This window comes from Natator depressus, chromosome 2, assembly GCF_965152275.1.
Source record: "Natator depressus isolate rNatDep1 chromosome 2, rNatDep2.hap1, whole genome shotgun sequence".
Taxonomy (NCBI): Eukaryota; Metazoa; Chordata; order Testudines; family Cheloniidae; genus Natator; species Natator depressus.
The window spans coordinates 229,246,265-229,269,261 of NC_134235.1; the positions used below are offsets into that span (position 1 = coordinate 229,246,265).

Genomic DNA, 22,997 nt, shown 5'->3' on the forward strand with positions numbered 1-22,997 from the left:
GTGCCATACGGAAGGAGAGATGGTGTACCAGCTAAGCTGCACACACCACCTCAGCCAGCAAGCAAGCAGCAACCATACAGTACATTGAAAAAGTGCACTATGCTTCTCATGGCTAGCCAGTACTTGTGCCCATACCCCTTTTCATATGGATGCATAGCACCGAAGAAGGTCTGTGTTGGGCCATGGGGATTGAATGTTGCCTATGGTACACCACAGTATGAAGGTGAGGGTGATCGGCAGCCACTGTCCAGGAAAACAAGTTGTCCTGCTAGTAGAAGGATTATAGCTTATGCACCATAACACCTCCCTCAATGTTTCCAGAGTAGTGAACAACTCAACACTTAGCTGAGCAGCTCCCATTAGTTCCTATAACCCACCCACTTCACCCCCATTTAGAAGTGAGCCCTACATAGGGTTTGTGAGCACAGAGAGCAGGGGAGTTGGAAGGCTACCTCGCTTACAATAAATTGGAGCATCCAAAGTACTGATTAACATTGGCAGACTGCAGGGTTGGTGATTAAAGAAGAATGGAAACATGGAATGGTAGCATGGGCAGAGGAGGAGAAACCACTACTTTGCAATCTACAGCGACCAGTCGATTAGGTACTCTAATGGTGGGTTGTCACTGGAGCCAGTAAATTAATACTTTTTATAGGCACTAGTGACATGTTTGGTTGTGCTTAGAGGCCACTGGTGTTTTTCAAACCATTTACCAACTCTGTAATTTTCAGAGGTACTGTTTCTTATTTCAGATTAAATTATTTCAGCCAGTGCAGAACTATATTGACATTTATTTGCAAAATTTAGTAAAGTTGACTTATTCTTTCAGCAGTGCAAAGCCAGAATGGAAGGTCAGTAACTCAGCTATAGAAACTATTATAATGCAACTACTACAACTAAGATTTCAGGTTAATTACGACAGTTTGGTTCTAATTTTATTCTGATGAAGGAATAAATTAAGTAATTCATTTGTCTTTTTTAAATTAAATATTTCACTTGATTAAAAAAGTAATGATATATTTTTTCTAGTGGAATGATTACAGAACCTATTCATTAAAAAATTATTTACATATAAATATATTAATCATTTTTGTAATAATACTTAGCACTTTCCATAGCATCTTCATTCAAAAATCTCAAAGCCCTGGAAAAGTATTGGTTATAATTAAATCCAGTTTACAGTTGAGTAAACCAAGTCACAGAGAGGTGATGTGATTTGCCTAAGGACACAGTGAGTTGATAGTAGAGCAAAGAACAGAGTTCAGAGTATCAGTCCTTTGTTTTAACATTTCCTTCTTATGTGTATGCAAGGGAAAAATACAAAAGATGTGGGCTACATAGTGCCATTTAGGTACAGCTTAGTGTAAGGGGCAGCATGGCAGGGCAGTCTCAACTGGAGCACTGCAAGGCAAAATGCATCATGAAACATGCCATACCTACTACTGCACCCTTTACTGAATTGCAGCTTGTCCTCTGCTGCCCATGAGGCCTCCATCCTCTCCTCTGGGGTGCCACGTGATTCGGGGATGTAGGGATGGACCAGGCCCTGCACTCCACGGATTACAGAGACTGCAATTCCGCACAGCCCATACATGCATTATGCAAGGAAGAGTAAAGGCTCTTTTATGGCTTCCATTCCATAACATGCAACTGTGTGAGAGCCAGGCAGATTGTGGTGGTGCTTTTTCTTATATAGGCACCTGTTACCCTCCACCCTGTCCTGATTTGTCACACTTGCTATCTAGTCACCCTAGTGTGACTGCAGTTGTGAAGCATGGGACATTACATTACGGCTACATTAGGAGCATTGCTACCTCACCCTTACTGCAGGCTGGCTGTGGCCGGAGATCACTTATATTGGCTCGGGCCAGCTCAGTCTCCTCTTTACTTTGTTCCTGAGGCATTTGCCTTTCACACCAGAACAGGAGGCCCAGTGTATGCCAGTAGTGTATGGGAAGAGGGGGATAAAAGGAGGATGGATAAAGGAGAGAGCAAAAAAGAATTAAAAAGAGAGAGAGTAGAAACTCACAAAAGTTAGAACAGAGATGAGAAGGGAAAAAAAGAGACCATTGTATGCAGTTCTAAAGTACTCATGGGCAAAAAACCTGGGTACTTGGAACAGAGACAGAACAACAGGAGAGAGAGAAACTGGACAGGTGAAAGCAGAAGCTATAATCCAAACACACAAAAATTGTATGACTCCAATTCATCAAGCTGTACATGTATCCCGTCTACCTAACCCTGTGTTCCTGTCACTGTTACCCATGCTCTCCCTCCTTCTCTTTCCACCCCTGCCGATCCCTTCTTCTGATTGTTACACCCACTTTTTGAGTCATGTCTTCAATTACATTATAAACTTTTCAGGACAGAGACAGTGTCTTTCTATGTGTTAGTGCCATGCCCAAAACAATGGGGCCCCAGTCGGGCCCCAGTCTTGACTGAGAACTCTGTGTGCTATTGTAGTACAAATAGGGAATAAATATTAATAAATGTGCCAGTACTTGGCACAAATGGATATGGGGTAAGGACTGTAAATGCCAGGTACTGGCCAGTCCTATTTTGAACAATACTCCAGTTCTGTGTGAATTCTTCATTTATGTCTTCGTGCATCCAAACAGAAAACAGGAATTTTGTGCTGAATGAGTCCTCTGCCTCAGGAGAAATGGGTGACCATTCAGCATGAGTGTTGGATATTAGGGGGATATTAGATAGATATTAGGGGATATTAGACCTGTCACTGTTAATTCTGGGCTTTTCAAGTTTCCTATTGACACTTTTCTCCTCTCGGCCTCATATTATCAAATTTCTCGTGTGTCTGCCTGCCAGGGAATCCCAGCATCTATGTTTCTTCACCTTGGAAGACTGTTATTGTGCACAATGATTATAGACTTTGGTCTCAGTCCTGCTGTCACAGTCACAGGCACCCATTGCCACATGTCCAATTTACACTTGGGGAGCCTGATCCAAAGCCCACTGTAGTCAGCAGGAGTCTTTCCATTAACTTCAATGAGCTTTGGATCAGGCCTGTGCATAGCATCTGGCTTCAGAAGACACAGCAAAGTGTGTGGCTGTCTCTCTCAACAGGGCTGGCCTTAGGGAAAATGGCGCTATGGGCATATTTGTATTTTGGCACCCTTTCTTTGAGGTTAAGTACGGATACACAGTATGGTCACACACCTTAAGTTTACTGGAGAAGCTTTTAAGTTATGTTAAGGACTGTGTGCACCTACAGCAAAAACCCCTGCAAACAGCCTGGGCAGCCTGTACACTCAGCACTGGCTCGCTATAGCACCCGAGCCTCTGGCAGCTGCGGCGAGAACACCGGCCTGGCAACCGTGCAAAGTGCTGGAGGAATGGGAGTGCAGCAAGGCACAAACTGAAGACCAGCACAGCACACACCCAGCACAGGGTCTGTTTCCCCGAGCTGCTGGGAACCTGCCCAGGGAGCCCCGCCCCCTCCACTCCTCAGCACTGCCCAACTTTGGACAGACACCGTTGTGCAGGAGCTCTTGTCACCAGCCCGGGCGCGCCCCATCCACCCCTGCTCCACAGGCATTTGGGGGCAAGTGAGCAGCTACCCTGGTGGGCGGGCTGCGCCAGGCAGCCTGGGGTGAGAGTAGGAGACGATTGGCAGAAGCAGCTCTCCCCACAGTCCAGCACAGACTGGTGCATGGTATCGCCCGAGGGGCAAGGCCAGCCCTGGCCCCTGCCCGCCCTGCAGGGCACTTCCCAGTAGCGCTCCTGCAACTCACCCCAGGGCAGACCCTCCCAAGCCACAAGTTGAAACAACCCCCTTTGCCCCCTGCAACTTTAGTCCCTCCCCCGGCTGGGAGCCAGCCCAACCTTCCTGCCCCTTCTGCCAAGCCGGAACACCACGCCAGCAACAAAGCCACTCACAAGTGGAGAGCAGAGCCCAGGTGATGAGCGCTAGCCTCTTACCTTGCAGCATCTGCTTGACCACGGCATCCCCCTGACCACGGTGCCCACCTGTAAGGCTAACCCTGTCTCTCAAAGCAGGACAGACAGCCGTGTATGTAGAATGTTAGTCATCTCATTTTATCTTTTATTCGGTAGGGATTGTGCATGTTAAATTTTATTGCACAGTGTTTTTATTTAAAATCCTAAATTATATTAATTCACTGAACAAATGATAAAATTGTCCATATCTCTTCTTGTGGCTGAAACAGTCTGGCTTGGAGTTTGTTGTTGTTTTCACGGTCCATCCTTGTGATCTTCTTTGTTCTGTTTTATTTATTTCTGTATTTTTGCTGCTGCCGCCAGGTTATCTCCTCTCCTTTCTTTTTGTTGATGCCTGGTGTTGCAAATCCCTGAACTCCAGTCCTAGGGAGTCTCATTTGTAATTCCAAAGTGTGGCATCTGCTGTGAGAGGAACAGTTGTACTGTATATACAGGCATGACAATTTCCTTAACAATGGAAAAACTTGTGGGTGGGATAGGGAGAGAATGTAACCCCTTGCTTCACTAGCTGGCATGCATTGTGATTGCTGCAAAATCCAGCCACATTATCATAATATGAAGGAGTAAACGTTGGACAAGGATTTCAAACATATGGTGCGTAACAAGGCATGTAGGTCGCATGTTGCTAAACAAGTTAAGGTAGCGATCATTCTAGTTTGGTGATGAATTTGGTTTTTTGCTGGAATCCCATGTAAATGATGGGGTGTGATGTCAACATGTCTACACAGCATCTTGGAGCGAGCCTCCCAGCCTGGTTCCTCAGACTTGTGGTAGCAGGGCTCGTGCAAGTGCACTAAAAATGGCTGTGTAGTTGCAGCTTAGATATTGCAGCTCAGTCTCTCAAGCTCCCCACTCCCCACCCCAGGCTTCGGAGCCCAAGCTCCAGCCCAAGCCACAACGTCTACATAGCTATTTTTAGAGCACTAGCGTGAGTCTTTGGACCTGGGCTGGGAGGCTGACCCCACATGCAATGTAGACATACCCATATTGAGCGGACGACACATTTTAAAGCAAAGAAAAGATTTTTTTCCTTTTGAAATGAGGTCCCCTGCATCTTTGATGGATCCCAGCTGATCCTCAACCTCCCCTACTTATCATTCAAGACTCATCACAGACATTAATTAAGCTTGCAGCAATGATATCCCTTTCTGTGCCTGTCAGTGGTAATACTCAATCATCTGGAGAGGTCACTGCTGAGCAGAGTGAGATGCTCTATTCCCTGCAGCAGATGAGCCTACCATTGTCTGCAAAGGTTTCAGCTATGCCCTTAGCCAGCTAGCGAAAGACTTAACGCATCCTTCAAAAGACATGTTCCCCTTCTTTTTCCTGTTTGTTCCCACCTTCCTGTTGGCAATTACTGCAGCTCTTTTTATGTCAGTTTTAGCTGGAAGTGGTTGTAAGTGGCTTGTTTTTTTAAACAAAGTCTATGAATAGTCGCTCTAGTATCTTTGGCCATGTGATACAGAAGGTCTGTGATACGTACTTTATATCAGAAAACTGTTCTGTGCAGATTAATTTTCATGTATCAGCAAAACTCTAGGAGAAATTACCTACACTCAACAACAATGCTACATACACTCAATGTATAATTTTCAGATTTCTGCACAAAAGTAAGGATCTTGGCAAGATATTATCAGAAGGACAAATCCTGCAGTGACGCAAATGTCCCATTGGTTACAAGAGTTTATTTTGCTGGAGTAAGGGCTGTAGGCATCACTCTGCATACCTCTTCAGACTTCATTTTTGATACATAAGTAAAAGCACCAGCAAACTGTTGATGGCCACTGACAAAATTTAGAATCAATCATTCATAGCTGTATTTTTATTTCAGACAGATATATAAGGTCTTCAAGGCAGGGACTGTTGTCACTATGTGCATGTCCAGCAGCTAGCAAAATGAGGCCCAGATCTCAGTTCAGGCCTCTCCATGCTACTGTAGTCCAAATAATCAGTGAGAATGCTCATAATATATTTCTTGTATTAGGAAATGAATTTAGAAAATTGTCTAATATTCTATTAACGTGGGCCAATTTTCCTGCCTTCTGCAGATCATATTTTCATTAGGAGCTGCAGTCTCAAAAGAGTTTATTTTATTTAAATATATGATAAAGAAATTTAAGTTAAATTCTTTTCACTGTAGTTGATGTCTAAGCAGCAGCTAATGTGGTGTGTAGGCTAATGAGTAAAGATGTGTCTCATATGGTTTTCCTTTATTTCAGATGCAGAGAGAAATTGCTTACATAGGCCGAGATGGCCCAAATGCTCCCCGGCCAGGATCTGCTACACATCCTTCTCATGCAATTCCAAGCTCATCACCCATTACACCTGTGCCTCACTCTATGCCCCCGTCTCCATCCAGAATTCCTTATGGTGGGGCCAGGCCCGTGGGCATGCCAGGCAATGCAACAATTCCCAGAGACAGGCTCTCAAGTGTGTCAGCATCAAGATCCATATCACCAAGCCCTAGTGCCATTTTGGAAAGAAGGGACGTGAAACCAGATGAGGACCTGACTAACAAAAACCTTGCACTGTTTCGAAATGAAGGCCTGTATGCCGACCCTTACCTGTATCACGAGGGGAGGATGAGTGTTGCTGCTCCCCATACTGGACACCCTCTTGACGTTCCTGATCACATTGTTGCTTATCACCGCAGTGCAATGAGGTCCTCAAACACTTACTGTAGCCCTTCTCTGCAACCTGAAATGATGGAGCAATCATTGTACAGACAAAAACCAAGAAAATACCCTGACAGCCATTTGCCAACTCTTGGTCCTAAAACTCCTCCTGCCTCTCCTCACAGAGTCGCTGACATGAGACTGATCGATATTCATACCCAGCATAACACTCATGTGCCCCCTCACGTTGTCCAGCCAGACAGGTCTTCTCCTAGTCGCCAGTCCTTTAAAAAAGAACCAGGAGCACCGATGTTTGTGGAAACGAAAGCACGGAATGCTATGGGTTCACCTGGCATGGTCGAGGTAGTTCCGTCTGCGGCTGACAAACAGGTTTTTGGCTATGGATCCGCTGCGGTGCCCAAAGACAAAGAGACAAGGTAAGACAGAGCAAGAATGTAAGGTATGTAAATGAGAGAGAGTCCTGATCTGTGTGCATAACCTCATTTTATACACTGGAGCCCAATATATTGGGGTGTGGTCCTTAGGGAACTATTAGGGCAGTAAGTAATTTAAAGGGGCTGATGTACCAAAAGAACCAAATTTACTTCCAAAAAAGTGTTGCCTCCTAGTGGTGATCCAGGAGCATATTAATTAGTGGTACATTTCAGTCATTTGAAAAAATAAAATGATTAACGGATTTTTTTTTCAGACAAGTAAATCATGTTACAAGAACAAATGTTATACTGCTAGTGCTATTAAGGGAATATATTTCACACCTGTTCAGAATGACACTCTGATATTACAATTTCTATTCTTTATGGAGTGGAGATTTGCTCATCTAGTGTGAGGAAATGGAAGAATTTATCACTGGCTGTCTTATCTGTTGTAAAACATGAATTTGCATAAAAATAGAATAGTTTGTTTTTAATATACTCTTTGGGGAGCATTGCTGAGATCAGCAAGCCCATCCTGTTGAAGAAACTGAAACAAGAATCAGAGTAGCAGCCGTGTTAGTCTGTATTTGCAAAAAGAAAAGGAGGACTTGTGGCACCTTAGAGACTAACAAATTTATTTAATTTACAGCATCCGATGAAGTGAGCTGTAGCTCACGAAAGTTTATGCTCAAATAAATTTGTTAGTCTCTAAGGTGCCACAAGTCCTCCTTTCCTTTTTGTGAAAAAAGAATGTTCTTTTTGCTGATTTTTTCTAGCAGAACAAATGGTTAATTGATGACCTACCTGTTAGTTATCACCTGACGGTGATCTCTCCTGTCTTCTTAAGGGTCAGATTTGCACAAAGGTCTTATGATGACTTCTGCTGGCATAGACCCTACCCTAGGGCAGAAAGATGATTATATTGGCAATTGGCTAAGATATACCAGTACAGTTGTACTAATGATAGGTTATTGTCTGTGCTGCTAACTTTTACAGAACTCTTTAGGGAATTGAAGGAGGCTAGCTGGACAATGCTAGGCTCTCAAAGGCTAAAGGCTGTGAAAGGTAACTAATGACTCAGCCCTGGGGGAGAAGTAGTGCCTCACATCTCTCTTAAGTGCCCCCACTACATAGAGTTTTGCAGCCCGATGGGAACCCAACAGAACCCAACTAGAGTGTCAAGTGTGAATCTGGTCTGACAGCAACCCGACCTGCTCAGGTTGTCTCCAATCACCTCCTCCTGCCTGTGGGGTTGGTGCAGTGGCGGCTACGTGTCCCAACTGCTGCTGGCCACTGCCACCTTACTGCGCTGTGTATGCTACAGAGTGAGCGTTCTGACGAGTTGCAGAGCACATATTCATGGGGTGTGAGGAGAAGGAAATCCTCACCAGACTGAGCCCCAGGGATGAGTCGGCAGCAGTGGTGCTGACACAAGCTCAGGGGGAAATATCGGGTCTGAAAACAACTCAACACTCTCCAGTCTGGTTTGGGTCCAGTTTGGGCTTTAAAATTAGGCCTGAGCAGACTTCTACCACACATCTGATTGACAGGCTCAGAATGAGTCTCCTCCAACTGTAATTAGCTAGAGAGAGGATCAACGCGGCGTGAGACTTAAGGATACCTCCAAGTGTAATCCCATGCATGCCCACACATGCATGTGTGCACACGCACACATACACACTAGTGAATTTACAAATAATTCTGCACCAGCAATCTGAGTATTGTCCCTAAAGTGCATTTAAAATTATGAATACAATATTTGCATAATAGCACTTCTAAATAGATACATGTATTTAAAATTCAACCCACTATTTATTAACAAAATTACACTGGAAATTGCTCGTGTTTTATTTTGTTTCTTGAAACCTTGAGTGTCTGGGCTATTTTAAAAAATCATACTAAATACCAAAAGCAATCAGTGCAAATTAGTCTATTGTCTAACCTCTGAAATGTACTTTAGGAAATGTTTTTGAGTTATACAACTATGAAGAGCCTTAAGACTTATTAAAATAATCCTTTCATAATTTCATAAACAGTAAAACCAATTTTTATTGCAATTGTATTAAATGAAATAAATAATACAAAGTGCCTCCTGGCTGAGGATGCTGAATTCTGTTTCAGCTTAAGCTGAATTTTTACAGCTCAGTTATAAACAGCTGACAGGCAATAATTATAATGGAAGCGATGAAGCATCTTTATATCTGGCAATGGGAGGTGGCACAGCTATCGTCTAATCAGAAGGTGTCTAAGCCCCACTTGTTTTATCAGCAGCACAGGTACTATCAAATGAGAAAATAAAATAACAGGCCTGATACTTCAGCCCTTAGGGTATGTCTACACTTACCTCCTTAGCAATCAATCCAGCGGGGGTCGATTTATCAAATCTAGTGAAGATGCGATAAATCGACCGCCGAGCGCTCTCCCGTCGACTCCGGTACTCCACCGAAACGAGAAATATAGGTGGAGTTGACGGGGGAGTGTCAGCAGTTGACCTACTGCAGTGAAGACACTGGGGTAATTAGCTCTAAGTGCGTCGACTACAGCTACGCTATTTTCGTAGCTGAAGTTGCGTAACTTAGACTGACTTAGCTTCTCCCCCCCCCGCCCCATGTAGACCAGGCCTGAGTCACATGTGGCAAAATTCACAGGCTTACACAGTGCTTAAGTTCTACATAAGCCCTTTGGTGAGGGTTTATGTGGGACTTAAGTGATCCACAGGTCTCATGCCAGCCCTATGCATGGGACTGACTTTCACCCATATAAGCAAGAACAATTAAAGTCAGCTGGACTTAAGGTTGCTAGGTGTCCGGTTTTGACCACGGTCTCCCACAGTATTCTTGTCAGCAAGTTAAGGAAGTATGGGCTGGATGAATGCACTATAAGGTGGGTAGAAAGCTGGCTAGATTGTCGGGCTCAACGGGTAGTGATCAATGGCTCCATGTCTAGTTGGCAGCCGGTGTCAAGTGGAGTGCCCCAGGGGTCGGTCCTGGGGCCGGTTTTGTTCAATATCTTCATAAATGATCTGGAGGATGGTGTGGATTGCACTCTTAGCAAATTTGCGGATGATACTAAACTGGGAGGAGTGGTAGATACGTTGGAGGGCAGAGATAGGATACAGAAGGACCTAGACAAATTGGAGGATTGGGCCAAAAGAAATCTGATGAGGTTCAATAAGGATAAGTGCAGGGTCCTGCACTTAGGATGGAAGAATCCAATGCACCACTACAGACTAGGGACCAAATGGCTAGGCAGCAGTTCTGCGGAAAAGGACCTGGGGTGACAGTGGACGAGAAGCTGGATATGAGTCAACAGTGTGCCCTTGTTGCCAAGAAGGCCAATGGCATTTTGGGATGTATAAGTAGGGGCATAGCGAGCAGATCGAGGGACGTGATCGTTCCCCTCTATTCGACACTGGTGAGGCCTCATCTGGAGTACTGTGTCCAGTTTTGGGCCCCCCACTACAAGAAGGATGTGGATAAATTGGAGAGAGTCCAGCGAAGGGCAACAAAAATGATTAGGGGTCTAGAGCACATGACTTATGAGGAGAGGCTGAGGGAGCTGGGATTGTTTAGTCTGCAGAAGAGAAGAATGAGGGGGGATTTGATAGCTGCTTTCAACTACCTGAAAGGGGGTTCCAAAGAGGATGGCTCTAGACTCTTCTCAATGGTAGCAGATGACAGAACGAGGAGTAATGGTCTCAAGTTGCAATGGGGGAGGTTTAGATTGGATATTAGGAAAAACTTTTTCACTAAGAGGGTGGTGAAACACTGGAATGCGTTACCTAGGGAGGTGGTAGAATCTCCTTCCTTAGAGGTTTTTAAGGCCAGGCTTGACAAAGCCCTGGCTGGGATGATTTAACTGGGAATTGGTCCTGCTTCGAGCAGGGGGTTGGACTAGATGACCTTCTGGGGTCCCTTCCAACCCTGATATTCTATGATTCTATGATTCTATGACCAGAACACCTAGTCAAAAAGGGACCCTGGTGGCTCTGGTCAGCACAGCTGACTGGGTCACTAGAAGTCCAGGTGGCCGCAGCAGCATGCTCCACGCAGCTCTTGGAAGCGGCCAGCATGTTCCGCTGGCTCCTAAGCGCTGGGGTGGCCAGGGGTCTCCATGCGCAGCCCCTGCCTGTGGGACAGGCACCACCCTGAGCGCCGGCTCTGCAGCTCCCATTGGCTGGGAACCGCAGCCAATGGGAGCTGCGGGGGAGATGGCTGCAGACAGGGCCAGTTCATGGAGACCCCTGGCTGCCCCTGCACCTAGGAGCCAGAGGGACATGTTGCCACTTCCGGGAGCTGCCTGAGGTAAGCGCTGGCTGAAGCCCACATCACGAACCCGCTCCCAACCCCTGCCCCAGCCCTGAGGCCCCCCCCCCAAACTCACTGAAGCCCACACCCCAACCTCCTGTCCCCCTCCTGCATTCTGCATCCTGTGGCCCCAGCCCAGAGCCCCTTCCTGCGCCCCAAACCCCTCATCCCCAGCCCCACCCCAGAGCCCACACCCCCCACACTCTAACCCCCTACTCCAGCCTGGAGCCCCCTCCCACACTCTGAACCCCTTGGCCCCAGCCTGGAGCCTCCTCCTGCACGCCAAATCCCTTATCCTCAGCCCCACCCCAGAGCCTGCACCACCAGCCAGAACCCTTATCTCCTCACACACCCCCAACCCCCTGCCCCAGCCCAGTGAAAATGAGCAAGTGAGCGAGGGTGGGGGTGGGGAGATGGAGAAAGTGGGGGGCCGGGCAGGGGTGTTCGGTTTTCTTCAATCAGAAAGTTGGCAACCCTAACTTCAGTGGTTGGGGACCTGAGGACTGAATCCATCTGGAGGATCAGATTCTGCACTGCCATGTACCTTGTGTGCTCATTGACACCTGTGCAAGCCTTGCCACATCAGAATGGAAGCGTTTTACATTCATTTTGTACATATATAAATAGTTCCTAAGGGGCCGGGCAGTGGAGGCCTCAGTGGTCTCATCATTTTTTATGTAGATATTTTGTAGTTAACAGACCCCTTTAAAATGACTAGAAGTGGTCTGAGGCCTCTGAAAACCTCAAACCAGCTATCTAAGAGCTGCTATTAATACTGTACAATCTAACTTGTTTTAAAAAGAAAAAAAGTGTGATTTGCAATGCCTATTCTTAGAACTTACCTTGAAGTAATATTATCCTAAGCTCTTTCTTGGCCACATAAAATGTATTGATTAAGCATAAATGCAGAGAAGAAATTTACGTGGATAGAATTTTGACTAAATCTCTCTTTCCCCTGCAATTCTTCTTGAATTATTCTGTTTCCTGGGATGAAATGAGCAGGTAGAAAGAAACTGGTGCTACACTAGCATGTTTGGAAGTTGTGTGTGTTTGACCTCTAATAACCATATCCTGCTTTTGCTGAAGACAATGGGGCGTTTGCTTTTGGGACTTTGATGTCAGCAGGGATGGAACTGGGGCCAAGAAAAGGTATTCAAAGATATTTCCCATCTTCCCCCTTTGGAGTTTCCCATGTTGATTATATGCTGTGGAAATCAATCTCCTAACTAACAAGTTTGTCAAGGTTAATGTTTGGGGTTTAATGTTTGGCTTGCTGTAGATAATTCTTTCTTCTATTTATTTTATCTCTGCTATTTCCAAGGGTATGTAAAGGGAAGGGTAACCACCTTTCTGTATACAGAACTATAAAATCCCTCCTGGCCAGAGGCAAAACCCTTTCACCTGTAAAGGGGTAAGAAGCTAAGATAACCTCGCTGGCACCTGACCAAAAAGACCAATGAGGAGACAAGATACTTTCAGAGCTGGAGTTGGGGGGAAACAAAGGGTCTGTCTGTCTGTGTGATGCTTTTGCTGGGAACAGAACAGAAATGGAGTATTAGAACTTGTTAGTAAGTAATCTAGCTAGAAATGTGTTAGATTTCCTTTTGTTTAAATGGCTGGTAAATAAGCTGTGCTGAATGGAATGTATATTCCTGTTTTCGTGTCTTTTTGTAACTTAAGGTTTTGCGTAGAGGGATTCTCTATGTTTTGAATCTGATTACTCTGTAAGGTATTTACCATCCTGGTTTTACAGAGGTGATTCTTTTACTTTTTCTTCAATTAAAAGTCGTCTTTTAAGATCCTGATTGCTTTTTCATTGTTCTTAAGATCCAAGATCCAAGTTTGGGTCTGTGTTCACCTATGCAAATTGGTGAGGATTTTTATCAAGCCTTCCCCAGGAAAGGGGGTGTAGGGCTTGGGGGGATATTTTGGGGGGAAGACGTCTCCAAGTGGGCTCTTTCCCTGTTCTTTGTTTAACACACTTGGTGGTGGCAGCATAGGGTTCAAGGACAAGGCAAAGTTTGTACCTTGAGGAAGTTTTTAACCCAAGCTGGTAAGAATAAGCTTAGGTGGTCTTTCATGCAGGTCCCCACATCTGTATCCTAGAGTTCAGAGTGGGGAAGGAACCTTGACATGGTGGCAGAGCGGTGGGATCATTTTAAGATTTTTTTTTTAGATAATTTGGTGATTTTTTTTTAGATCATTTTGAAGCAGAAGCACAGTAGGATTTTAAAAGGTCATTTTTTTTCCTTTGGTCTGCTTGGAAGCAGGTTTTAAGCTAAAAGCAGTTAGAGTTTTTTTGTCTCTGCCTGGGGGCCAAAGCAGCAAGTGTAACAAAGGGATTTATCTTTTTTGAGCTGGAGTTTTCTCTACCTCAAGGCAGGGTAGTTAACCTCCTGCAGGGAAATTCATAAGTTTTCACAGACCTGAAAAGCTTTGGTTTTTTTTAAGCTAAGAGTAACTAGAGGGTTTTTCTGTCTATTTGCCTGGAGACAAAAGATTTTTCTGTAGGCTCAGAATAGCTATCAGAGAACATAGGTATCACATTACAGCACACACAAAGAATTTACAAGCCAGTGTTTTTTGTTTTTTTTTTTAACTCTCGGGTGTAAAGTTAGTTAAAAACAGAGAGGCTAAGATGACAGAACCCAAGGCAAAAAAGCCAAAGAGGCTGCCCACAGGAGAGAAATGGAGGCAAAGGAAAAAGAGTGGAAGCGTGCACTGGAGATGGAGAAGGCAAAGGCTCTGCAGAATCCTTCTCCAGTTACCGTTTCACATCCCAGGAAGTTCCCCACCTACAAGGCAGGCGATGATATCGAGGCCCTCTTAGGAAACTTCGGAAGGGCCTGCCTTGGGTAAAGCATTTCTACAGACCAGTACATGGTAGAGCTGAGGCCGCAGCTCAGTGGACCCTTAGCAGAGGTGGTGGCTGAAATGCCTAAGGAACACATGAACAAGTATGAACTGTTTAAAATCAAGACGAGAGTCAGAATCGGGCTAACACCTGAGCATTCCCATCAGCGGTTCAGAGCCCTAAGGTGGAAACCAGATGTGTCATTTACCCGACATGCCTACCACATTGTGAAACATTGGGATGCCCGGATATCAGGAGCAAGTGTTAAATCTCCAGAAGATTTGCCCTTCCTAATGCAAATGGAGCAGTTCTTAGAGGGTGTTCCTGAGGAAATAGAAAGATACATCCTAGATGGGAAGCCCAAAACTGTAATTGAGGTGAGGGAGATTGGAGCCAAATGGGTGGAGGTGGCAGAAAAGAAAAAAACTGGTCGCAGTTGGAGCAGATACCAGAAGGGACAATCTCAGACCACACCCTACTACTGGGGACAGCCCAACGGCGCAACTACACACCAAGGAACACTCCAGACACCTTATCGTCCTACTCTTCTCCAGCAACCCAGCTCGCCCCAGTGACCCATCAGCTGGACGATGTTTTAAATGTAATGAGCCGGGGTATATAAAGGCCAACTGCCCCAAGAAAGATTACAGTTCATTGCACCAGAATCACACCAGAGGTCCTCAGGCCCAGATACCTCCCAGGTACCCTCGGAGTGGAGGGAAACTGTGAGTGTGGCTGGAAAGAAGGTCACCATGTGGAGGGACACCGGAGCGCAAGTGTCAGCTATCCATGCTTCCTTAGTGGACCGCAATTTAATCGACCCAGAGATCCAAGTGACAATTCAACTCTTCAAGTCCAACTCTTTCAATTTGCCTACAGCCAAGTTGCCTGTCCAGTACAAGGGCTGGTCAGGAACATGGACTTTTGCAGTCTATGATGATTATCCCATCCCCATGCTGTTGGGGGAAGACCTGGCCAATCATGTGAAGCTAGCCAAGAGGGTGGGAATGGTCACCCGCAGCCAGGCTAAGCAAGCTGTCACACCTACCTCTATTCCGGAAACTTCTACCAGGACCCGGTCAAAGGTAACGGAACTGAACCCCATGCCAACGTCTGCAACAGCAGTAGTGGATCCAGTCCCAGAGACCCAGACAGAGCCAGTCCCAGCACCAGAACCATTGCCAGCACTGAATCCAGTACTTGCAACCCCAACACCAGCGGGCCCCACCGAACCTGCACTGGCAGAGCAGATAACCCTACACGAGGCTCAGCCGGAGCCTGAACCCCAACGTAGTGCACCAGCAGAGAGTGGTTCACAGTCAATGGAAACAGCCCTATCACCTGCATCACTTCCAGGGGGACCAATCCTAGGTCTACAATCCAATGAGGAACTGATGTCTCCAGCATCAAGGGAACAGTTCCAGACTGAACAGGAAGCAGATGAAAACCTCCAGAGAGCTTGGACGGCGGCACGGAGCAACCCACTGCCTCTCAGCTCTTCTAATCGATCCAGGTTTGTTGTAGAAAGAGGACTTCTATACAAGGAAATTCTTTCTGGTGGACACCAGGAAGACTGGCATCCTCAGAGACAGCTGGTAGTTCCAGCTAAGTACTGAGTAAAGCTCTTGAGCTTAGCCCACGATCATCCTAGTGGCCATGCTGGGGTGAACAGGACCAAAGACCATTTGGGGGGGTCATTCCATCTGGGAGGGAATGGGCAAGGATGTTTCTACCTATGTCCGGTCTTGTGAGGTATGCCAAAGAGTGGGAAAACCCCAAGCCCAGGTCAAAGCCACTCCCCATTGTTGAGGTTCCATTTCAGCGAGTAGCTGTGGATATTCTGGGTCCTTTTCCAAAAAAGACACCCAGAGGAAAGTAGTACATACTGACTTTCATGGATTTTGCCACCTGATGGCCGGAAGCAGTAGCTCTAAGCAACACCAGGTCTAAAAGTGTGTGCCGGGCACTAACAGACATTTTTGCCAGGGTAGGTTGGCCCTCCAACATCCTCACAGATGCAGGAACTAATTTCCTGGCAGGAACTATGGAAAGCCTTTGGGAAGCTCATGAGGTAAATTACTTAGTTGCCACCCCTTACCATCGTCAAACAAATGGCCTGGTGGAGAAATTTAATGGAACTTTGGGGGCCATGGTACATAAATTCGTAAATGAGCACTCCAATGATTGGGACCTAGTGTTGCAGCAGTTGTTCTTTGCCTACAGAGCTGTACCACACCCCAGTTTAGGGTTTTCCCCATTTGAACTTGTATATGGCCGTGAGGTTAAGGGGCCATTGCAGTTGGTGAAGCAGCAATGGGAGGGATTTACACCTTCTCCAGGAACTAACATTCTGGACTTTGTAACCAACCTACAAAACACCCTCCAAACCTCTCTAGCCCTTGCTAAAGAAAACATACAGGATGCTCAAAAAGAGAAAAAATCCTGGTATGATAAACATGCCAGAGAGCGTTCCTTCAAAGTAGGAGACCAGGTCATGGTCTTAAAGATGCTCCAGGCCCATAAAATGGAAGTGTCGTGGGAAGGGCCATTCACGGTCCAGGAGCACCTGGGAGCTGTTAATTATCTCATAGCATTCCCCACCTTCAACCGAAAGCCTAAGGTGTACCATATTAATTCTCTAAAGCCCTTTTATTCCAGAGAATTAAAGGTTTGTCAGTTTACAGCCCAGGGAGGAGATGACGCTGAGTGGCCTCAAGGTGTCTACTACGAAGGGAAAAGTGCTGGTGGCGTGGAAGAGGTGAACCTCTCCATGACCGTTGCGCGTATGCAGTGACAGCAGATCCAGGAGCTGTGCACTAGCTACGCGCTGACGTTCTCAGCCACCCTAGGACTGACTGAACAGGCATACCACTCCATTGACATAGGTAATGCTCACCCAATTAAAGTCCAACCTTATCGGGTGTCTCCTCAAGCCAAAACTGCTATAGAACGGGAGATCCAGGATATGTTACAGATGGGTGTAATCCGCCCCTCTGGCAGTGCATGGGCATCTCCAGTGGTTCTAGTTCCCAAACCAGATGGGGAGATATGTTTTTCCTTGGACTACCGTAAGCTAAATGCTGTAACTCACCCAGACAACTATCCAACGCCACACACAGATGAACTATTAGAGAAACTGGGACGGGCCCAGTTCATCTCTACCTTGGACTTAATCAAGGGGTACTGGCAAGTACCGCTAGATAAATCCGCCAAGGAAAGGTCAGCCTTCACCACACATGTTGGGCTGTATGAATTTAATGTACTCCCTTTCGGGCTGCGGAATGCATCCACCACCTTCCAAAGACTTGTAGATGGTCTCCTAGTGGGATTAGGAGAATATGCAGTCGCCTACCTTGACAATGTGGCCATATTTTCGGATTCCTGGGCAGAACACCTGGAACATCTATAAAAAGTCTTCGAGTGCATAAGGGAGGCAGGACTAACTGTTAAGGCTAAGAAGTGTCAAATAGGCCTAAACAGAGTTACTTACCTTGGACACCAGGTGGGTCAAGGAACTATCAACCCCCTACAGGCCAAAGTGGATGCTATCCAAAAGTGGCCTGTCCCAAAGTCAAAGAAACAGGTCCAATCCTTCTTAGGCTTGGCCAGATATTACAGGGGATTTGTACCGCAATACAGCCAAATCGCTGCCCCACTGACAGACCTAACCAAAAAGAAACAGCCAAATGCCGTTCAGTGGACCGAAGAGTGTCAGAAGGCCTTTAACCAGCTTAAAGCGACACTCATGTCTGACTCTGTGCTAAGGGCCCCAGACTTTGACAAACCGTTCCTAGTAACCACAGATGCATCCGAGCATGGTGTGGGAGCAGTTTTAATGCAGGAAAGACCGGATCAAGAATTCCATCCTGTAGTGTTTCTCAGCAAGAAGCTGTCTGAGTGGGAAAGCAACTGGTCAGTCAGTGAAAAAGAATGTTACGCCATTGTCTAACCTCTGGAAAAGCTACTCCCATACGTTTGGGTACGGCGTTTCCACCTGCAAACCAACCATGCTGCACTACAGTGGCTTCATACCACCCCGGGAAATAACAAAAAACTTATTCGGTGGAGTTTAACTCTCCAAGATTTTGATTTCGACATCCAACAAATCTCAGGAGCTTCTAACAAAGTGGCTGATGCACTCTCCCGTGAAAGTTTCCCAGAATCAACTGGCTAAAATCATCCTTGAGATGTGGAAAATATTGTTAGTCTTTATACACTTGGTAGTATATTTAGAGGTGCATGTGTCTTATTAACACTGTTTTCTACTAGAGCTCCAGGAAGAAATCACAGCCTGTGTTTCACCCTATCTGTGATTTGGGGGGCGTGTCATAAATATAAAGGGAAGGGTAACCATTTTTCTGTATACAGAACTATAAAATCCCTCCTGGCCAGAGGCAAAACCCTTTCACCTGTAAAGGGGTAAGAAGCTAAGGTAACCTCGCTGGCACCTGACCAAAATGACCAATGAGGAGACAAGATACTTTCAAAGCTGGAGGGGGGAAACAAAGGGTCTGTCTGTCTGTCTGTGTGATGCTTTTGCTGGGAACAGAACAGAAATGGAGTATTAGAACTTGTTAGTAAGTAATCTAGCTAGAAATGCGTTAGATTTCCTTTTGTTTAAATGGCTGGTAAATAAGCTGTGCTGAATGGAATGTATATTCCTGTTTTCGTGTCTTTTTGTAACTTAAGGTTTTGCGTAGAGGGATTCTCTATGTTTTGAATCTGATTACCTTGTAAGGTATTTACCATCCTGATTTTACAGAGGTGATTCTTTTACTTTTTCTTCAATTAAAAGTCGTCTTTTAAGATCCTGATTGCTTTTTCATTGTTCTTAAGATCCAAGGGTTTGGGTCTGTGTTCACCTATGCAAATTGGTGAGGCTTTTTATCAAGCCTTCCCCAGGAAAGGGGGTGTAGGGCTTGGGGGAGTGGGGGGAGACGTCTCCAAGTGGGCTCTTTCCCTGTTCTTTGTTTAACATGCTTGATGGTGGCAGCATAGGGTTCAAGGACAAGGCAAAGTTTGTACCTTGAGGAAGTTTTTAACCTAGGCTGGTAAGAATAAGCTTAGGTGGTCTTTCATGCAGGTCCCCACATCTGTACCCTAGAGTTCAGAGTGGGGAAGGAACCTTGACACCAGGCGTCTCCTTCCATGGTACCTGAGCACCTAATTCATTCTTGGACTAATTCATTTGTCAAAACAATTGTGTGACAAACTCTGCTTTAGAATGATGCAAAAAAGGTTCAAGTGTCATCTGGAAGTTAAAATAATTAAAATGTCTGAACTTTCTTACGCAAAAGAGATATTAAAAGTCTCCTACCATGTTGATTGTAATGGAAACAGTGTAACAGATTGAACTGTTTTATCTTTAAGGAATCATGAGCCCTTAAATCTGAGGCTCAGAAGAAGAAGAATTGACTTTGTTAGTGAGTGGCCATGTGCAATTTTAAAGATGATTTGCTTCATATTTTTTTGGATGGCACATTTGTCTGGCTCATGGTGGCTAACTCTGGAGGTTACTGTAGGCAGTGCAGATCTACGAATCCTGAGAGACTGGAAGTGAAGTTGATTTTTTCAAGTTAGTCTGAATTAACTTGATTAAATGGCATTATTATTTATTTACATTGCTTATAAAACAACACTTAAGTGTTGTAAAATTCCAGTATATTTAATATTACTATATAAATACTCAGTGCTGTTACTCAACTATCATCAGATACTGAAATGTCAATTTAATTGTGCAACACATTTTCCCTGCAATAAAAATACAGTTTTCTGAGATTTATTAAACTTTTTCTGAACTCACAACTTTTGCCTTTGCCTTTTTATGCCACCTAAGAATCCTGATGGATGTTAAGGTCAAGTGGAAAAAAAAAAAAAGCAGCAGCTAGTGGTTCTCTTAGTTAATGCAGTCACATTTCACACCTTGACACTTGTGTTTAGATAGTAAGCTAAGTATGGTGGCCTTATCCAAGGCCATATTGGATGTCGTTCCCATCATAAAACCACTGTTTTGGATGACACAACTGAGTATGGGCAGCCCCAGCAGTGAACCAGAAAAGCTGTTTATCTAATTTGTCCTCAGCACAGTTGTGAACAGTGGGAGCCCCATCACTAATGCAATAAGGAATGCATTTATGAGGAAGTATTACAGTGATGTGGCCTAAAGATCTTGCAAACTCGCCCCATCCCCCAGCCCTTTAGCCAGATGACTCTCTAGCTACTGGATAACTTTGGACAAAATCGACCTGAGATAATTGACCAGTCCGATTTACATCCTGGGGGTCTTTCCTTGTCTTACACTTTGCAATCAAATGTAGTAGAGTATCTAATTATAAGCAAGCTTTTACTGGTGCTAAGAGTATTTTCTGATTAGGCTTCCACTTTTGGCTCCCACATGCAAAAGGCTATGATAGGTGGCTCCTGCTTGTGGCTGGCTCTGACCCGGTGTGATAGGAAAGTCTCCGAGAAGTTTTCTCCCTACCTTAGGCTCCTGCGCAGGGACTGTAGGGTGGGGAGCAGAGCTGCTACTCCATGCTATTGCCACTTGTTAGCACCAGCCTCTCCAAAAAGAGTGGGGTGGTGTAGTGGCCACAGCCCTGTCCCCATACCTGCCAGTAGAGTTGGCTAACTACAGAAGGCAGTGCAGGCTGCACCCATTTAAAAGGCATGTGCTAATTTGTATCCTGGGTTGCTCCAGAAAGAATGCTAGCAGTGATCTCTCTCTGTGTTTGGGCAGAATCACATATAGTTTCTCTGCATGCAGTTCATCCAGTGAAAGCCAAGCCAAGTGGCTGAACCCATATGATTTGTACAGGGGAATGGCACCTGCACTTTGGCATCCTGCTAGTTGAGGAATATGACCAAGATAAGACATTCCACTTCCTATAGCTGATGTGGGATAATTGCTCATGTATAAGAATTGGCAAAGATTATTGCACTCAGTAATGTTTAAAAGCGTTCTTCTTAATTTACCGTGCAGGTGAGAGAGTTTGATTCTGGTTTTATTATAAGATGATTGAGATGTATGATAATGTATGCCGGAAATCAAACATCTCTTTAATTGTGCTCATCCTTTTACTTGGGGACAGCAAGCAGAGTATTCCCATTACACTTCACTTTACACCCTCCTGGAGTTCCTGCATCCAGCCACCTTGCCTGCTGAAGAGGGTTCAGGTGAGGTCTGTCGGTACCACTCCTAACTGGGAATTGAGAAATGCAAAGCTCTCCCACTGCATAGAAGCAGTTCATACAAAAATTACCAGCCTATTTTTATGATGTTAACATTTTTAACATATGCTCTTCTCCCATGGTTAAACAGGAGAAAATATGTCTATGCCTGTATCTGACTTTGTTCCTAGTGAATCATATAGAATCTGTACCTTGGTTTAAACATAAAATGTCATCACATTGAAAAAGCCTGCTCTGGGATAACATGCTAAGTAGCTCCTGGGATGGTATCGGAAGAGCCATTTGAATATGAGTATTCAAAGTGGTGTGCATACATAGCCTAGGGTAGGTGATGAACATAAATGAACGATTGCATGATTGAATTTCTAGTTTGTGCCTGTACCGGGCATGAAGCAGCTCCTCTATAGTGTGAACATAAAAGATACCCCCAGGAAAGGGAAGGAACATGCAAGTAATGCTTGGATATTTCCCAGTGGGAAAAGAATATCACTGTGGCAGAGTGTAGTGCCCAGCACAGAACAACCCCCAACCAGTTACAATACAGGTGATGACTTGTTCCACACAAAGATCAACTGAATCGCAAGAAATAAACCTAATGATAGAATCTAAAGCCTCAGAGCTGTCAGCGATTGGGCTCCAGAAAGACACGGTTTTGGTGTAGTTGTGCTTCTCTCAGAGAGTGAGATTGGTGAGGCTGTGACAGTCTTGTTTTCTGAACAACTGGCTAGGAAGAGAATTATAAACTGCTTGCCTGAAGAATAAAACTGAGGAGTTTCTCCAGCAGTACTTTGTTTTGCTGAGGCACCATGCTGCTTGTGCAGGAGGTGCCAAGTATGGTTGAGAAAGCTGTTGGAACCGGGTGTACGTTCAGTCTTTGCCCTGCCCTTCTCCTCACGCAACAACTGGCTCTCCCCGTGTTCCTGTGAAAATCATACCAAACAATGTAAGCAAGTTCCTTTCTATTCCTGTACAGTCAAAATGTGCAGTTACTTTGGTAACACTGAAAAACAAGCAACCCTCCCCTTTCCCCTTGCTGCGGGGGAGATGGAGGCTAATCTTGGGACATGGGGTGATGAGGGCACATTCTTCCTTCATGCTAAGATGGTTGGAGGGGTCCTCAGGAAGGCTGCGGCAGCACATTCTTCTCCTTCCTGCTCCCGTGCAACACATTCTTCTTTCCTCCTCTCCTGGGGTTTTTTTGCATCCCATCCTGCCACTGGGGTCTCAATAGCACATTATTTCTAACCCCCCTCTGACTCAGGGAGGAAAGCTTGCCAGCACATTCCCTCTGTAGGAGACAGGAGGGGGAGAGGATACCAAAGCATATTCTTCTTCTCCAGACCGTAGCTGGTTTTACAGTCACAGGCATAGAATCATAGAATCATAGAATATCAGGGTTGGAAGGGACCCCAGAAGGTCATCTAGTCCAACCCCCTGCTCGAAGCAGGACCAATTCCCAGTTAAATCATCCCAGCCAGGGCTTTGTCAAGCCTGACCTTAAAAACCTCTAAGGAAGGAGATTCTACCACCTCCCTAGGTAACGCATTCCAGTGTTTCACCACCCTCTTAGTGAAAAAGTTTTTCCTAATATCCAATCTAAACCTCCCCCATTGCAACTTGA

At 45.3% G+C, this 22,997-nt stretch overlaps 1 protein-coding gene across 8 annotated transcripts in view; it reads left to right on the top strand.

Annotated features, from left to right (window-relative positions):
• Positions 1-22,997, top strand: part of KIAA1217 (KIAA1217 ortholog) — a 255,962-nt gene that overhangs the window by 173,461 nt on the left and 59,504 nt on the right. For all 8 annotated transcript variants that reach the window (XM_074946095.1, XM_074946088.1, XM_074946093.1 and 5 more), the window contains one exon: positions 6,198-7,030. In XM_074946095.1, the coding sequence (XP_074802196.1) occupies positions 6,198-7,030 (833 nt within the window). The remainder of the gene's footprint in view (positions 1-6,197; positions 7,031-22,997) is intronic.